This window comes from Gobio gobio (genome assembly GCF_949357685.1).
Source record: "Gobio gobio genome assembly, chromosome: 11".
Classification (NCBI taxonomy): domain Eukaryota; kingdom Metazoa; phylum Chordata; class Actinopteri; order Cypriniformes; family Gobionidae; genus Gobio; species Gobio gobio.
In genome coordinates, this window is record NC_137104.1 from 35,899,334 (window position 1) to 35,915,352 (window position 16,019).

At 39.8% G+C, this 16,019-nt stretch overlaps 1 protein-coding gene across 1 annotated transcript in view; it reads left to right on the plus strand.

The window, feature by feature from the left end:
• The window catches only part of igf2bp3 (insulin-like growth factor 2 mRNA binding protein 3), a gene marked incomplete at its 5' end in the record, with an annotated part of 33,624 nt that extends 19,308 nt beyond the window's left edge, over window positions 1-14,316 (plus strand). The window contains 13 exon segments of the mRNA XM_079829581.1: window positions 364-415; window positions 524-587; window positions 1,496-1,774; window positions 2,598-2,732; window positions 2,888-3,010; window positions 4,640-4,775; window positions 4,883-5,017; window positions 6,217-6,288; window positions 8,007-8,126; window positions 9,810-9,884; window positions 9,982-10,113; window positions 13,635-13,748; window positions 14,075-14,316. Of these exon segments, the coding sequence (XP_079685707.1) occupies window positions 364-415; window positions 524-587; window positions 1,496-1,774; window positions 2,598-2,732; window positions 2,888-3,010; window positions 4,640-4,775; window positions 4,883-5,017; window positions 6,217-6,288; window positions 8,007-8,126; window positions 9,810-9,884; window positions 9,982-10,113; window positions 13,635-13,748; window positions 14,075-14,173 (1,536 nt within the window). The 3' untranslated portion in view covers window positions 14,174-14,316.
• Between the last annotated feature and the right edge of the window lie 1,703 nt (window positions 14,317-16,019).

Here is a 16,019-nt window from a genome sequence, read left to right on the forward strand (position 1 = left end):
ACATTTTCAGATGTACGTCACAATATGGAAGATCTATCGCAACTTCCGTTTCATTGACTGCAGTGACTATGTATATTGAAGAAAAATGTTTATTTACTCTTCCTTATGTTCCAAACCTGTGTGACTTTCTTCTGAGCAACACAAAAGCTAATGTTTCTTTTTTTTTAATATGGTTCAGAAGCAACTATTTCTTCTGACACAGAAGAAAAAGTCATGCCGGTTTGGATCAACATGAGGGTGAGTAAATGGGTTTTTAGGTCAATTTTTAACTTTTAACTGTTCAATATTTTGAACCCGTTCTTCTATCAGTCTCTTACACCATTAGTCTTAATCTGAAGGTTTGTTGCTTGTCTTCATCTACAGGTTTTGGACGGGTTGTTAGCGCAGTACGGCACAGTGGAGAGCTGTGAACAAGGTAGGATGTGCTCTTCAGCAGATTGTCACTTAAGTAGTAATCCATATATTAAAAGATTAGGTAATTCTCTCTCCCCCTTGGTCTGTCTTCTTTCTCTTCCATCTTCAGTCAACACCGACACGGAGACCGCTGTAGTCAATGTGCGATATGCCGCAAAGGACCAAGCCAGAGAGTGAGTATCATCTGCCTCTGTCTGATTCGGTCACCACTCCACCCTCTCCAGAGCGTCTCTGTCCCACGTCTCGCAGTGAAATGTGAGACTGTCAGTTCCACATGCACTGCTATTGGGATTTTATTCAGCAATTATAATAACTCATTCAGTGCCACCTACTGTTTGATTAGTAGAACTGCAGAGCGGTCGCAGGGGTTGGTGAAGTAACCTCTGGTAAATGAATGGAAAGACTTTGATAAAAGAATCTTCTGCAATTGTTTGTGCACAATAGGGAGTTCCTGTTACCATCCGCTAGTGGTTGTCAATGAAAGATTTGGTGGCTTTAAAGGGCTCTGGCGTTCCATCATGTCTAAGCATTATGCTCTTAAACTCCCCATCGGTTTCGGTTAAGTCTTATGTCCTGTTTGAGGTGGAAGCGGAAAAGTAGAGACTGATTTCATGCCCTTTGTCTCAGTCGTCTGGGCTATTCTGCAAAAATGGGCAATATTGAATAGACAAAACATAGTTTATTTGGCCCATATTGTTTATTTTCTGCAGTTTATATTTGTACCATTTTATTTTGATCCAAATCAGCAAGAAGCAAACTATTTAAAGGGGTAGTAAAACCAAAACCATGTAATTTACATGGTTTTCAAACATGTTTATGCAAGAATGGAATCAATATTTTAATGAAATGTGTTCATAATTAAAAAATTTTCTTTAAGCATAATATCCCCCATACAAGAAAGTGGGATGTTCGTAGATAAAAGTAGCTTTGTTTATCCATTGTGGCTTTTGTCCTTTCACTGACTTTTAACTTCTAACTACAACATGATTTTTAAAAAATGAGTTCTTAATTTAAAAGATCTATTTACATTAGTGAAATGTGTAAGTTAATGTTCTCCATCCCTCTGCACTCACTTTTCCAGAGCATTGGACAAATTAAATGGCTTCCTTATGGAGAACTACGCACTAAAGGTTTCCTATATCCCAGATGAGACTGCTGCTACAGATGCCCCTGCCGTGGGCGGCAGGAGAGGTTTCAACCCACGTGGACCGCCTCGCCAAGGCTCTCCTAATCTGGGCGCGAGACCTAAACTACAGTCAGACGTGCCTCTACGCATGTTGGTGCCCACCCAGTTTGTAGGAGCTATTATTGGCAAGGAAGGTGCTACCATCCGCAACATAACCAAGCAGACTCACTCAAAGTAAGAATACTCTGTGTTCGTACTTGTAAACAGTCCCAGAGCGCACATAAGCAAGCACCACATATTTATTTTGCCGCCCATATTAACATATTACTACATTCACACCGAGCACATAAGCTGTGTGGCTCTGCCTTAAGTATCATCACTTAGCCCATTTGTTCTATAGACCTGTTTAGAAAAATGTTAAGCCTCATATTGAGCCCGATTTGCATCCCCAAGTGATCAAGGGGCGTGGCCCGCAAACAAATTTGTCCAAAAAATCCTCAATTGTATGGTGTCATTACGATTATTTTACTGCTCCCGATCGTGCAGCATGATCCCAAATCTTAAATGTCAAACATTTTTTGATTAGGCTGCCTCCTACATGATAGCCATTGAGAGCGAGCAAGCTTCACCAACCAGATGTTGCGTGCTTCTATAGCTAAAACCTGGCAGCCTCAAACATGCCACAAAAGTGGAGTATTGAGAAAGATGATCCATATTCTTTTTTTTTTTTTCTCCTTTGTTTTCCTTCCCGTAAAACAAAACTCATGCCAGGAGAACCGGCTGACGTTGTCGATCGTCCTCCTTTTTTTTTTTTTTTTCTTCTCAAGTCACGTTTGATCTCGCAAGTCTCCGTGAGATCTCGTCTCACTGTGAAAGTTACTACAATTGACAGGTGTGTGGTCTCGTGGTCCGGATGAGTCTTCTAGTATGTGCATTTAAGCTAAGAATCGGTTGAAACTGCCCTCATGTCTGTGGTCTCCCACAGTTTTAAATTTGATTTGAAAATTGTCTGGTGTGTCCCAGGCACACTGATTACGTATTGTGTATGTGCACACAGGATTGATATCCATCGTAAGGAGAACGCAGGGGCCGCGGAGAAGCCCATCACTGTTCACTCAACTCCAGAGGGCTGCAGTTCTGCCTGTCGAAACATCATGGAGATCATGCAGAAAGAGGCAATTGACACTAAAATGTGCGATGATACACACACTGTCATACTGTTTGTTGATCCGTCTTTGTCATGCTACAATGTTACACAAACTCCCTAGACATTTACATTCAAATGTTGCACATTTAGTCACATTATACCCTTCTCTGTCTCTCTCTATCTTTTTTCCATATACACAGCACTGAAGAAGTTCCTCTAAAGATTCTGGCTCATAATAATTTTGTCGGCCGTCTGATTGGAAAGGAGGGACGCAACTTGAAGAAAATCGAACAAGATACTGACACAAAGATCACAATCTCACCGTAAGGGTGTTTTTTTTTGTTGTGTGTTCTTTATACTTTATGAAGTCAGCAATGTGTTTTTTTTTTTTTTTCATAACTGTGTGCTGGGTTATGTTTCCCAGCATGCACCTTGACATGACATGATTTAAACTTCCCAAGATGTCATATTTATTCTGCAGAGATCATCGTTTTAACTTTGCTCGAGGCAACCCTCTGATTTACACTGTGTGACCCGCTGATTATGCATTTAACTTGTCCAGTGGGTTTATCCATGCTGCACAGTTCATTTGAAGTGTTTGGCTTCCATCCAGCATATTATTAAATGTAAGATGCATAATAATGAGGACTGTTACTTCAAGTGGTAGTTTGACCTTCAAATATGACGGAATTAAGATTTTCTTATTAAATATAAATAATAATAATAATAATTATATATTACTAAATAAAATGCCCCTTTCTTGCTTTCATCACTCGCATGTGACTAGTTGCCCCTTTTGGCGCGTATGTCTAAGGTTGACGACTCCGTCTATGACACTTTACCAAAGGACTTAAACCTGGTGTGTTTTTGCTTTGCGTCCACTGGTTATCTTTAGTGTTATTTTAGTATTATTTATATACTTTTATACGATGTATTCATATTTTGAATTGGCTTTTATTTTATAGATTCAGGTGGGGGTTTTTTCACCAAATAATTGTGCACTTCATTTTATTTGGCTTTATTTTTAGTAATTTAAACTCCATTCAGCCAAGGAAATATTGATACATCTAATATTTATATTTATTTTAGCTTTATTCCTGTTACAATTTTTTTTTTAATAGTTTATTATATAACACTGGCTTTCTTTAGCATTTATTTGCAGGGCTTGACATTAGCACCTGGGTTGAATTTTATAGGATATATAATTTTTCAATTGAAGTCTTTTTTAAACAGCATCTCAAATAATAAACTAAGTTCAATGAAGTGTTGTCAACCATATTTATTTTTCGATCCATATTATACATGTGAAATATCTGAAACACTTGTTTTCCGCAGAATAGATACAAGCTGTGCTTTCACGCTTTCTCATCTCTCTGACAGCGAGTTGAGACACAAACCCGCCTCCCCTCACCCACTCCTTTCATTTGCTCCGGCTGAATATTGTTGATATTACAAGGCTTGAATTTCGGCGTGGGATTGTACGTATAGCGCTTAATTTGACTAATTTCCACAGAATTTTTTGCTAAATTAAGTTCTTTTTTGCCGCTTATTGACCTTAAATCGTCAAATACACACAAAATAATGTCAATGCTGGTCTTGGCAAGTATTCACGTAAACATGTCATTCACGTCAGTTATGTCTTAAGTGAACGTAAAATGAGAAGGAAAACGCATGTGTAACAGTATAATGGATCAGTGCGTCAGGTCTTAAGACAGCAGTCTAATATACCTGCTACCAAATGGAGATCTTAAAAATATCTTTGTTTCCGTTTTTTCCAATGGGATCAATGTCAAAATTGTGGCCAGTGAAAATGCTGCGTGGCTAGTAACTTTGGAAAACCACTAGCCACAAAGCGGCTGGTGAGCAAAAGAGTTAATGTTGAGCCCTGTGTATTTGTATTAACAGAGTACATGTTTCTTTATTCCTTTCTTTCCATATCCCTCCAATCCCAGTCTGCAGGATCTGACTTTGTATAACCCAGAGCGTACCATTACCGTTAAGGGTACATTAGATGCTTGCGCAAAAGCAGAAGAAGAAGTCATGAAGAAAGTCCGTGAGTCCTACGAGAATGACGTTGCTGCCATGCATGTAAGTCTGCAATGATGGCATTATGGCTTCATTTTCATCTGAGATTGCATACAGCACAACAACTTTAACTTCAGAAAAAAAAAATCTCTGCCCTTTTATTCCTCTAGCTACAATCTAACCTGATACCAGGGCTCAATCTAAACGCGTTGGGTCTTTTTCCCGGCGCAGCGAGTGGAGGGATGTCGCCCTCTGTGGTATCAGGACCTCCGGCTGGGGCTCAAGCTGGCTATCAATCATTTGGGGTAACAAAATTAGATATAATTCTGTGTGTGTGTGAGAGATGTGTTTGGTGTGCACTTGTTGAGAGCGTGTTAATGAATGCAATGGCAATATGTGAAGTGGGCACCTAGCCTACACCCGTGGCCAAAATTATACAGTGACATACATTCGCAAAGTTTGTGGTTTCAGTTGTTGTGGTGTTGATTCACGTTGTTTCCAAGTTATTGTGCAGAATGATCAGATGATCAGCAAAAACCCTAATTGGCCAAAAAAATTAACAACCCAAATTAATTATTTTTTGCCCTGGCACAAAATGACCAGCTAACATAATTTAATTTCACTAATATCAGCACATGGGAAAGTGTGAACAAGTACGAGTTGGCACCACCAGTGCAGGGCTTCCTCAGTATTGGCAGCAGGTGGGTGTGAGTGCATCTGCATACACAGTCAGGGCAAAGACTTGGACAATGTCCTGGTGTCAAAAAGGGCAGCAAAAAAGGCACTTCTCTCAAAGTAAAACATCATGGGCAAACTAAAATTCTGCAGGAAGTACAAGGATTGGACCACAGAAGACTGGTGTAAAATAATTTTCTCTGAAAAAGCCCCCTTCCGACTGTTCGGGACATCTGGAAAATCGATCGTCTGGAGAAGAGAAGGTGAACGCTAGCATGAGTCCTGTGTCGTGCCAACATTGAAGCATCCTGAGTCCGTCCATGTGTGGGGTTTGCATTTCATCCGAGGAAGTGGGCTCTCACAATCCTGCCCAAAAACACTGCCAAGAAACATAAAGAATGGTATCATAACGTCCTGCAAGAGCAACTTCTCCCAGCGATCCACGAGCAATTTAGTGATCCATGCATGTTCCAGCATGATGGAGAATGAAGGCATGAATGATAATGAAGTGGCTTAGAGATGGTTACATGCAACAATTTTGAAACCGTGTCAGGATTTGGCTGAAGCTGATATCCAGCATGCCAGAGCGAATTGCTGTGTTTATGAAGGGTCAACACTATAAATATTGACTTTTTGTATATATTCTGCCAATAAAAGCCTTTAAAACATATGAAATGCTTATCATTGTTTTGCAGTATACCAAAGAAAACGTGAAAAGCAGAAAACTTTGCGAAACCTAGAATTAATGTCACTGCCAATACTTTTGGTTACGGTTGTATAGTGTGTGTGTGTGGGAGTGTGCGTGTTAATGTGTATGTTTCTCCCGTAGTGCAGCGTGTTTGGGGGCGAGGTGCCGTTTTGGGCCTCTACGCTCTCTTCCAGCAGCAGCACAGCCTTTTCTGTAAGTTTTTATTTATTACCCACCATGCACTGCATGGCTTGGCTGCTCGCTACTGGATCTGCTGAAGGGACAAATGTCTGCTCCCTGATTAGTTGCTGCTCAGGGGATGTCGCTCGGCCTCCACAGCTAACAGAAATGCTGAAAAATTGTGGGTCAGATGTTTAACACGTGATGTAGACCGTGTGTGTGTGTGTGATGGGTGGGAATGAACGTTGTCAAGTTTGAAAGGGCATGAATAACATTGAGTTGGATTAACCCATATATTAGAATGAAATGCACAGGTGTGTCATTTTGGCTATATTGCTTAGTGATTTATTTTTCACCTCTTGCCCTAATCTGAATAGTTAATTTGAATCTACATTTGTATGGTCTTTAACCAAGATTTTCTTTTCTTTTTTTATCAACATTTTTTTTGGTCCATTTTATATAAGTAAAAAATTTAGTATTAGCGGGTCTCATTCACTAATAATTGCGTGGGTTAATTTGTATTTGTACGCACAGGAGAACTTCTCACGGGAAAAACTAATTTCCTAATTCACAACACGTGTGTACGCACATGAATTTGTTCTTAATCTTATTCTAATGTTAGTGAATTTGGAGTATTCAAAATGAGCGGCTGTGTTCACAAGGTCAGTCATTTGCGTAAAACACGGCCAAACCAAGCCATATAAAGGCTTTCTGCACACGCTTTCCTTACAGCCTTTCGTCACTCATCGAACCAGTTCTCACAATAAACAGATTACAGACCTCTCATTAGCCAGCTCTACGCACACGTATATCTGCGTTATTCAGAGAACACTTTCAGCTGAAGCTATAACGCATGCTTTTCTTACTCTTTAACTGTTTATGATGGAATGTATTTAAGATGAAATAAAATTGTATTAATAGTTAATTTCATTATATCATTTTATATATGGATCATATAATATAATGCAACAAACTTTAATGTAATTATAGTTGTGTTTGGATGAAATGGGCTATAACTTAACACAATTATATGGTAGTACAGAGTAAGTGCTTTTTGCTAATGTTTTTTTGTTGAAAATTTAGAATAAATTTAATTACGAAATTTTTGGTGAAACGTGATTTGTTCTTAAAATCGCTCGTACGCACAAATTTGTGCGTTCACATGCTTAGTGAATGAGACCCAATATTATTATTTTTGGCTACTTTGCCTTTTAATAACTTAATATGTGAATTGAGCTGCAGCAGTGCTCAAGTGGTTTGATCGCACCTGTGATACGAGTTCTTAAATAAATTTTGCATGCCACAAACTTAAGACTGAATTGGGGACTTCTATTAAAATGATTATATAGCATAAAGACAGCATCAGTTATATTCTATTATCCCACTATAACTGGGTGAACAGATTTTCTTTTTGCTGATTAGGCAGGGTATTAATAAATATTATCTTTACATCAGGATGATATCTGAATATGCTTTTCGCAGCTTACTTTGAATAGATGTTGCTTTTGATCAATGCACAAGTTGGAACCTTGCGGTATGTTTTCCAAGCAGGGTGAAGTCAAAAGATCAAGTCTTCATTTCTCATGTTATGACCCCTGTTAGTTCACTAGTTAATTGACCGTGAGTGAATGATTTTCCTAGGATGTTGTTTGTTGTCTTTTGGCATATGCTCTGGATGTATCTCGCGTAAACGCAGATTTATTTTGTGTTAAATGCGTGATCATAACTCATGAGTGTATTTGTGTCAGCAGCCTCAGATGGAGTCAGAAACAGTGCACCTCTTCATTCCTGCACTGGCAGTTGGTGCTATTATCGGCAAGCAGGGCCAACACATTAAACAGCTCAGTCGCTTTGCTGGTGCATCAATCAAAGTAAGTGACTGCAAGAATGACTTGTATCCTTTTATCTTCCTTTCTAATCCTGTTTTTTAAAGGCACAATATGTAAGATTTATGGATTAAAATATCCAAAAACCACTAGAACAAGGTTATATATTTTGTTGACTTGCATTATCCCGAATGTTTAAATCAAGAGAAACAAGCAATTTTAACCAGTACACGGACTGTGTCCGTGTGTTGCCTATCAATAGCCGCGTTTCCACCGAAATTACCCGGAGCAATTTGTACCAGGAACTTTTTTCCCCCCAGACCTGCTACTGTCTGCGTTTCCACGGCGGTCTAAAGTACCGTGAAGATTAGGCAAATTAGTCCGGTGATGTAGGACTGCGCGTGGCTGCTCCTCCCAGTCAGCGACGGACAGTAATCATTTTTGCGTGACACTGTCTGCAACAATAACAAGTATGGAGGAGATGAAAGCAGCGCTACTTTTGCTGGTTATGTATTGGTTTACTAAAGAGGCATTAACAAAACTGCGGAAAAGAGACAAGCACTGATACTAAAGCATATTCTGAAAGCTTGTAAAGCTAGATTTAAAATAAGACAACGTATGTTATCAGCTATTACGGACATTGACAGTGCGATTGCTGAGACGAACGCGTGCCATTGGACAGAAAGAGCAAGACTGATATTTACTGAACGCAGAACAAACCTCGCAAAAGACTTTTAAAATGCCGGTTGAAATAAAATGCTGCGTTAGCTCAACCAATCAGTATGTTCAGCGCCCAAGTCCCACCCCTGAAAGTTCCCGAACTTTGAAAAAGTATTACCTCGGGAGCAGCGCCGTTTGGAGGGGGAAATATTTCCCCGAAAACTTCATTTAGACCCTGGTTCCTGCGGTCGAAACACACCGAGTACCACCCCAAAGTTCCTAGTTCCTGCGGTGGAAACGCAGCTAATGACATTATACCCACGTTACCCTCAATTTCCAGTTTTATTTTGTAGAAACCATGGTAACCCCAAAGACGCTTTGATATATTATGCATTTTATTAGACGGGTGAGCAGCTGTTTGGATACATTCATTGACAGAAAATGAATCATTTTGTTATATAGCTCAACACAGTAAGTCTTATTGCTTAAATCTCGTTTTCTCGATATACCGTGAGTACCATATTTTTACCATGCCTAATATCAATCTAGCTTACTGCAGTGTGCAACAAGTGTCTCATAATAGCCGAACGCTCAGAGTAGCATCATAACTTTCAACACACTCTAATGCATCTAATATGATAAAACAGTGCTGCGCATGCCCACATACGCATAACCGGAAGAAGCGGAATCGGTCGTCTGCAGCATAATAAAAGCTTCCACTGCTCTTGAGCCACGTGTTGTGCTTGTCCCTCATTAGCAATCACTCCAGCGGCCTTGTTACGCTCCGCCCTGGTTCATACTACAGTAACGTTAATAAATCTTTAATACATTAGCTCGTCCATGAGTAAGATTTTTGCCCGAGTCACATCAGATTCTATTTCACTAGCTGTAGATCTGAAGACAACAACTCCCATGATTGCGTGAAATCGAGGCATCAAGCTATGCCTTTGTTTTGTATAAGCGTGTGAAAATTACACATTGTGCCTTTTTAGTTATGAGTAGGAATTATTATTTTTGCTATGCAGTTGCAGAATTAAAGTTGAAGATCTGTCATTTTGTCTTAAATAGATTGCACCTGCTGATGAAATTGACGCCAAGCAAAGAATGGTCATTATTACTGGACCTCCAGAGGCACAGTTCAAGGTAAAAATGTTTTAATTTTATGAATCGATTTATTGTATGTATAGACAGTCATTTGATTGCATAATCATGCATTGATTCTCTCTGCTGTTTTTCTCAGGCTCAGGGACGTATCTTTGGGAAGTTAAAAGAGGAGAACTTTTTTGGACCGAAAGAGGAGGTTAAATTAGAGGCTCACATAAAAGTGCCATCATTCGCTGCTGGCAGAGTCATTGGCAAGGGGGGCAAAACGGTAAACGGGCACTTTACTTTTATACGTTGTCAATGTTCATGTTTGCTTTACAGATTTATTTATCCCAGCATTCAAAGCTCATAGCTGGGTCATTCCTGGCATCCGGTGTCTTTTGGACATCATACAATTTATGCAGTCGTAGTAGGGTTATGTAAAACATTTGAAAATGTTGTTCTAGCTCAGGTAAATTTAACTACTAAAACAAAATAAACGAAATGGAAGATCAAAAATGTCCACCCTATTAGGAACAAATGAGCTACAGTTTAAAGGGGACCTGTTTTTTCCCTTTTTTTACAAGATGTAATATGCTGTAGGTGTCCCCAGACTGTGTTTTTGTTTTTTTTGTCTATACCATGTTGTAAATGCCCATTTTTGAGTGCAAGCAAACGCAGGCAATACCGGAGGCTGCAGTTCAAACACACTTGTTTGTAGCACAATTGTTTTTCCATTTAGCCCACTGCACTTTAAGTGGGTCACACATCTGGCATGAAGCGCCATGTTGCGTGGCTAATGAATTTAAATCTCGCACATACACAGAAAATTGTCTTTATTTCCAAGGAAATAATTTAACACAAGAATATAGGGGCTCCTATTGAAACAAATTGTTAAATGATAATTGTTAATATTTCAAGAGGGTTATGTTTAGGGTTAAGCGTAGGTTAGTTTCATTATAAAAATTATTGATATATTGTCCTAAATCATTCCTGGGGAAAAAAAAAGAATTGAATAGTTAGTGCTATAAAATAGTTTAAACTGCTAAAGCCTGTAACACACCAAGGCGACGATCGGCCATCGGGCAGTTTTCGTGCGTCGGCCAACTAAGTTTTCTCGTTGTGTTCTGCACCGTCGGCTATTTTTCAGCCGATTCGACATGTTGAATCGGCGTCGGTGCTTGTCGGGCCATCTGATCATTCTGATTGGCTGTTCAGCTAGCGAACCAGTGCATGAGAACCCAGAAGTGATCGTCTGTGGTGACCGAGATTATGAGGTGCTTTGTTTATATCCCTGTAGCTCTTCCGGTTTCCCGCTTTGAATAACGAGAACAGACTATTGCCACCAGCTGGTACAGAAAGCCATTTACCCTTACGCAGGTGCAGAACGGACGTGCTACTTGGCCGTCGGATGTCGAGCGTCTGCTTGGTGTGTCAGGGCAACTTTGGATCCAGACGCTGCCGATGTGAGCCAACTCAGCAGTCTGCTTTCGTTGCCACTAGTTGGTCGCCGTCGGTTTGGTGTGTTCCTTGCTTAAAACACACTAAAAACTAGAGTCCTAGAAATGAGGTCCTGAAACTGCAGCCTCCAGTTTTGCAGGAGTACCTTACTCAAAACATGCCGTTTTCGTGCATGCATCCTTAAATGCTAAGGAGTTCCTTCCCCCCTCCTTACCAGAATAGTGATGCAGATATGTCACACTGGCAGTCTAAAGGCTGATTTATACTTCACAGCGGATCTAGGAGTGATCGCCTTTTTTTGCGATACTTGCAGGTTTTGTCCTTCAAGATAATTTTCACAGATGAACACAACTTTAATTAATTTTGATGCCTAAATGCAGTCGCCAGAAGTAAAAAGCTAAAGGTTGGCTATAAAAAAAACTACACCAGGGTCCCACGACTTCATGTCATCATCACTAAGCTTCCGACATTTTCCCAGAAAGTTTTAGTTAGAATAGTTTAAAAGAGCACCATTATAAGCATAACGAGGCTGTAAAAGCAGACTGAGCTTACCTGTTCTTCATGATGATGTTAATGTCCCCAACAGCTTCTGCAGTCCCATTTAGCCACTTGTTAGCAACCGCCTTTTTCAAGACACGTAACAGCTTTAAAAAAAAAAAGCCATTTAAACAAAAACCCATTGACTTTGGTACGAGGGACCGGAAGTGCTAAAAAGCTAACTCGCTTCTACGTTTTGACCTTCAAATTTGTCATTACTGCACCACTCTAAAGCGCTGTGCATTATACTCAATCAAAACCAAACAGATGCTGTTTTTTGGCAGTCATTACTATTGTGGTCATGCTCACGTGACATTGCGGTTTTTAGTCGTCATGGAAGTTTATTTGGATGCATTTTAAAGCCATATCAGTCTAAACTGATATATGGTTTTCTGAGCACATGGACTGAAAGCTGGCTATCAAACAGCTCATCGTGTGAGTATTAAAACAAAGTTCTTTCACGTCTTGTGCTTAAAGGGTAGCCTGACAAGCCAGACCCACATCAAGATGTTGGGTCTGGGAACTCACCATTGGCAGGGCTCAATCCGAGGGGCGGGATAAACGGTTGTCTTTCAAATTCCCTCCGCACGCAATAGGATAGCGCTACAACCAACCAGAGCAATGCAGAAGGTGAAGCGGAGCTAGTTGATAGATTAAACTTTCGCCCTATCCGGTCGGCAAAACTCCAAACACATCTTCCTTTCTTAAGAATGACTTCAGTGCCGCTCTTTGTTCTTTTCTCAAAGAAAAGCTTAACTCCAAGTCTTCCAGAGTCACGGCTTAAGCCGATTCGAAAGACCGATGTTCGCCAGCTTCTTTGTTTACAAGTAGAACGCAGAACCCCGTCAACAACTCTGCCGTCATTATGTTAAGCCCGCCCACCAACTCTATGCACAATGTGATTGGCCTGACCAGAGTTTGTTTTTTTCCAGCTCGCACGCCAATGGAGAGTTCAACTTTTCCTTGAGCTTTTGATGGATACAAGGCCATCGTAATATAAGAATATCCTATAAGTTTCTGAGCTGAAAACTTCCTTGTTAGTAAAAAAAAAACTTTTATTGACTGCTGGCTCATCAAACGAGGGATCTGCGAATTTGCTTCCCTGTGATGTCAGAGAGCAGCGAAACTAAATTAGATTTTTTTTTTTTTTATATTTTCCTCAACAGAGTGGATGTATTGAGGTTGACCACATTGACTTTCAAATATATATTTTTTTTAAATAGACTATTAAAATAATTGGGGATTTCACTCACTTGCACAATTTATCCAAAGAAGTGATGACTGCTTTATGATATGATGTCATTCATTTATTTATATAGCACCAATAAACAAAACAATAGTTTGCCATAGTGCTGTACAGAGGATATTTTATAATTTAGTTTTTCCAACTTTCATAGAAGGGAACGTAGTCAAGAATAACAGAGTGGACAATAAATGAAGGGGCAAGCTAAAACGGTTTATTGCTATTGTTAAAATACATTTTTACACCTATACATTAGAGAGAATAAATACTGATATACCTAACAATGTATAAAAATGGGGGAGGGGGGACCTCACATAGTAAGTGTTGTATTTATCATGAAAATGGGGTACGCATAAAGGAAAAATGGTGCTATATGGTGGTTGTCAAATGCTGATGCTGTAAAATGTCAACAAACAAAAAAAATCAACTTTACTATGCTTGGTCATAAATAATACCGTAAGACAGCTTTGATATTGTTTCAATATTTTAAGGCAGTAAGATCATGATCTTTACTGCGGACACTAAAGGCACTGAATCCCAGGAATGACCAAGCTGCTCTTTGTCTTTAGGTGAATGAACTACAGAACTTGACCAGTGCAGAGGTGGTTGTCCCGCGGGACCAGACGCCTGATGAAAATGACCAAGTAGTAGTAAAAATCACAGGCCACTTCTATGCAAGCCAGGTGATTGAGCTACTACTACTACTACTTTTCCAATGAAAAATACTTAATTCTTTCTCTGATTCCAATAAATAATCTGTAAGGGTTGTCATGCCAAACTTTTATTATCTGTCTATCGTTATGTATTAGTGGATGCTAATCTAATAAAAAAAATCTATTGTATTTATTTAAATGATGATCTGCATTTAATAATTAAGTAATTAATACTTAAAAGGCAGAAGTAATATATACTTAATATATTAAAATTTTTTGCTCAAGTACTGTAATGGCTTTGTTGTTTTGCTCTTTGATTTGAGGTTTTTTTTTTTGTGTGTTATCTTATCTCCCAGCTGGCCCAGCGGAAGATCCAGGAGATTATCTCTCAGGTGAGGCGGCAGCAGCAGCCCAAGGCCTCGGCCACAGGTCCACCAGTCACCCGGAGGAAATAGAGCCACCGCGTCTTCTCGGAGACTGACAGGACACGGGACGCGTCCATCTCAGGGGTCAGGGAATGTCCTTACAACCCCGCCCACTTTTGCACCCATTCCTCCTGAAGTTTCAGTGAGAGTGTGTACACTTTCCCTCCCCTCACTATTTCTTTGAAGCAAATCATAGGAAAATCAGCCACCCAGTCCCTGCCTTAATACGATAAATGCACAGTCCTTAACTGACAGACGTTAAACTTAGTTTTTGATATTTGAGTTCATTGGGAAATGCAGCATTTGAGTGTAAAAGGCGTTTCGAGCCTTTTTTTTTGGGAGGGGGTAAGGAATGGGTGACACGGGGTGGGGTTTAAGGTCTTCGGCTTGAGATGGATAGAAGATTGTTGACGAAAGTACGCTGTCCCGGGATCCTTAGTGGCATTTTATAAATTCTGATGCATTTTATAGATTAATAGATATAGATATATATATATATATATATATACATATGTAAAATTATGAACGAAGGTGGAGCAACACTGCCACTTATGACTGAGGGAAGTGTTGATTGGTGTTGGCCAGGAAACCAAGTTAATATGCATTTTACTGATCTACCTCAGGCTAGAGTACCTCAGAAAAAAAGAAAATGATATATGAAAAAAATGTTCTGTTTTTTTTATTTTGCTTTGTGGTATTTTGTATACTTTATAAAGCTAATAGTTCTTGAACATTTTTATTTTTTTAAGAAAATGTAAAATTTAGTCTGTAGTTAACGGATGAATCCCGAACTCCGCCTGGCTCCGTTTGCGGCGCGCATGATGAATAACTGTATATAAGTTTGCGCACGCACATCTAGTGTGTAAAAGAGCGGAGTTTGGGCTTCTATGTTAGCTACAGATAGAAAGAAAAGCGCCTCAGTGTCGCTGAGGAGCCACCACCCTCTGAACACCGTCAAGGTAATGAGAAATAACGCCAACCGTACATACCGCAGCAATGCCGTGCTAATATGCTAATAACTGTCTCGGTGGTAGCATACGTTTCACCCGCATTTCATTACACTTCAGTTAGGGTTGGATGCAAGCAATAGAGGTCAGGGATAATCAAGGTCCTGCTGTAACCTCTTTGACACCCCCTCATCCTCAACGCGACTAGTTGTCTATCAAAATAAAAGTAACGACCAGCCCGATTGAGGTTGTTTTTTCTTTTCCCGTGCTCAGTTTTTTTTCTCTTTTTTTTTTCTTTTTCTTTTTTTTTTCCTTTTCCAAATAATGCGCTCCGTTTGGTCTTGGGACGGCTTTTTGCATCAAACTGGGCTTTACATGCCGAAGATTTTCAGTGTTTACCGTCAGTCATTGCTTGTCGGGGTTGGGAAGTTACACTGTTCTGATGCTTTGCGTTAATAGCTATAGGTTACAATAGTCAAGGGCGCGTCTCTAGGCTAACGAGCAGTATCGTAGAGACGGACGTGCGAAAGGTTTCATTTATATTTTTTTGTTTATCATACAAAGTGGAAAAAAGCAAAAAAAAAATATATGAAATGAACATTTAGCAAAGAAAAACGTTTAGTAAATAAGTGAAAAACCAATATTCCTTTGTTTTCATGCAGAATGTAAATATGATTTGATTGTGGTAAAAGAGTGCATCCATGCTTCCACACTAGTAAGACCATTGTCTACCTCAGCTGAGGAAAGGGTGGGTGGCGGGAATCCTTCCATCTCACCCCAGACCTCCAGCGCGCGCAGCGATACCTCAAGTCCCTCGCGAACACTTCCGCACTGGGTATGCGCGTGGCGCCGAGCGCTGACCAGAGGGGCACAAGTGATCGTTTTGTTTTTCTTTCCACACTTCTTACACCGTTTTTGATCTACCTCTT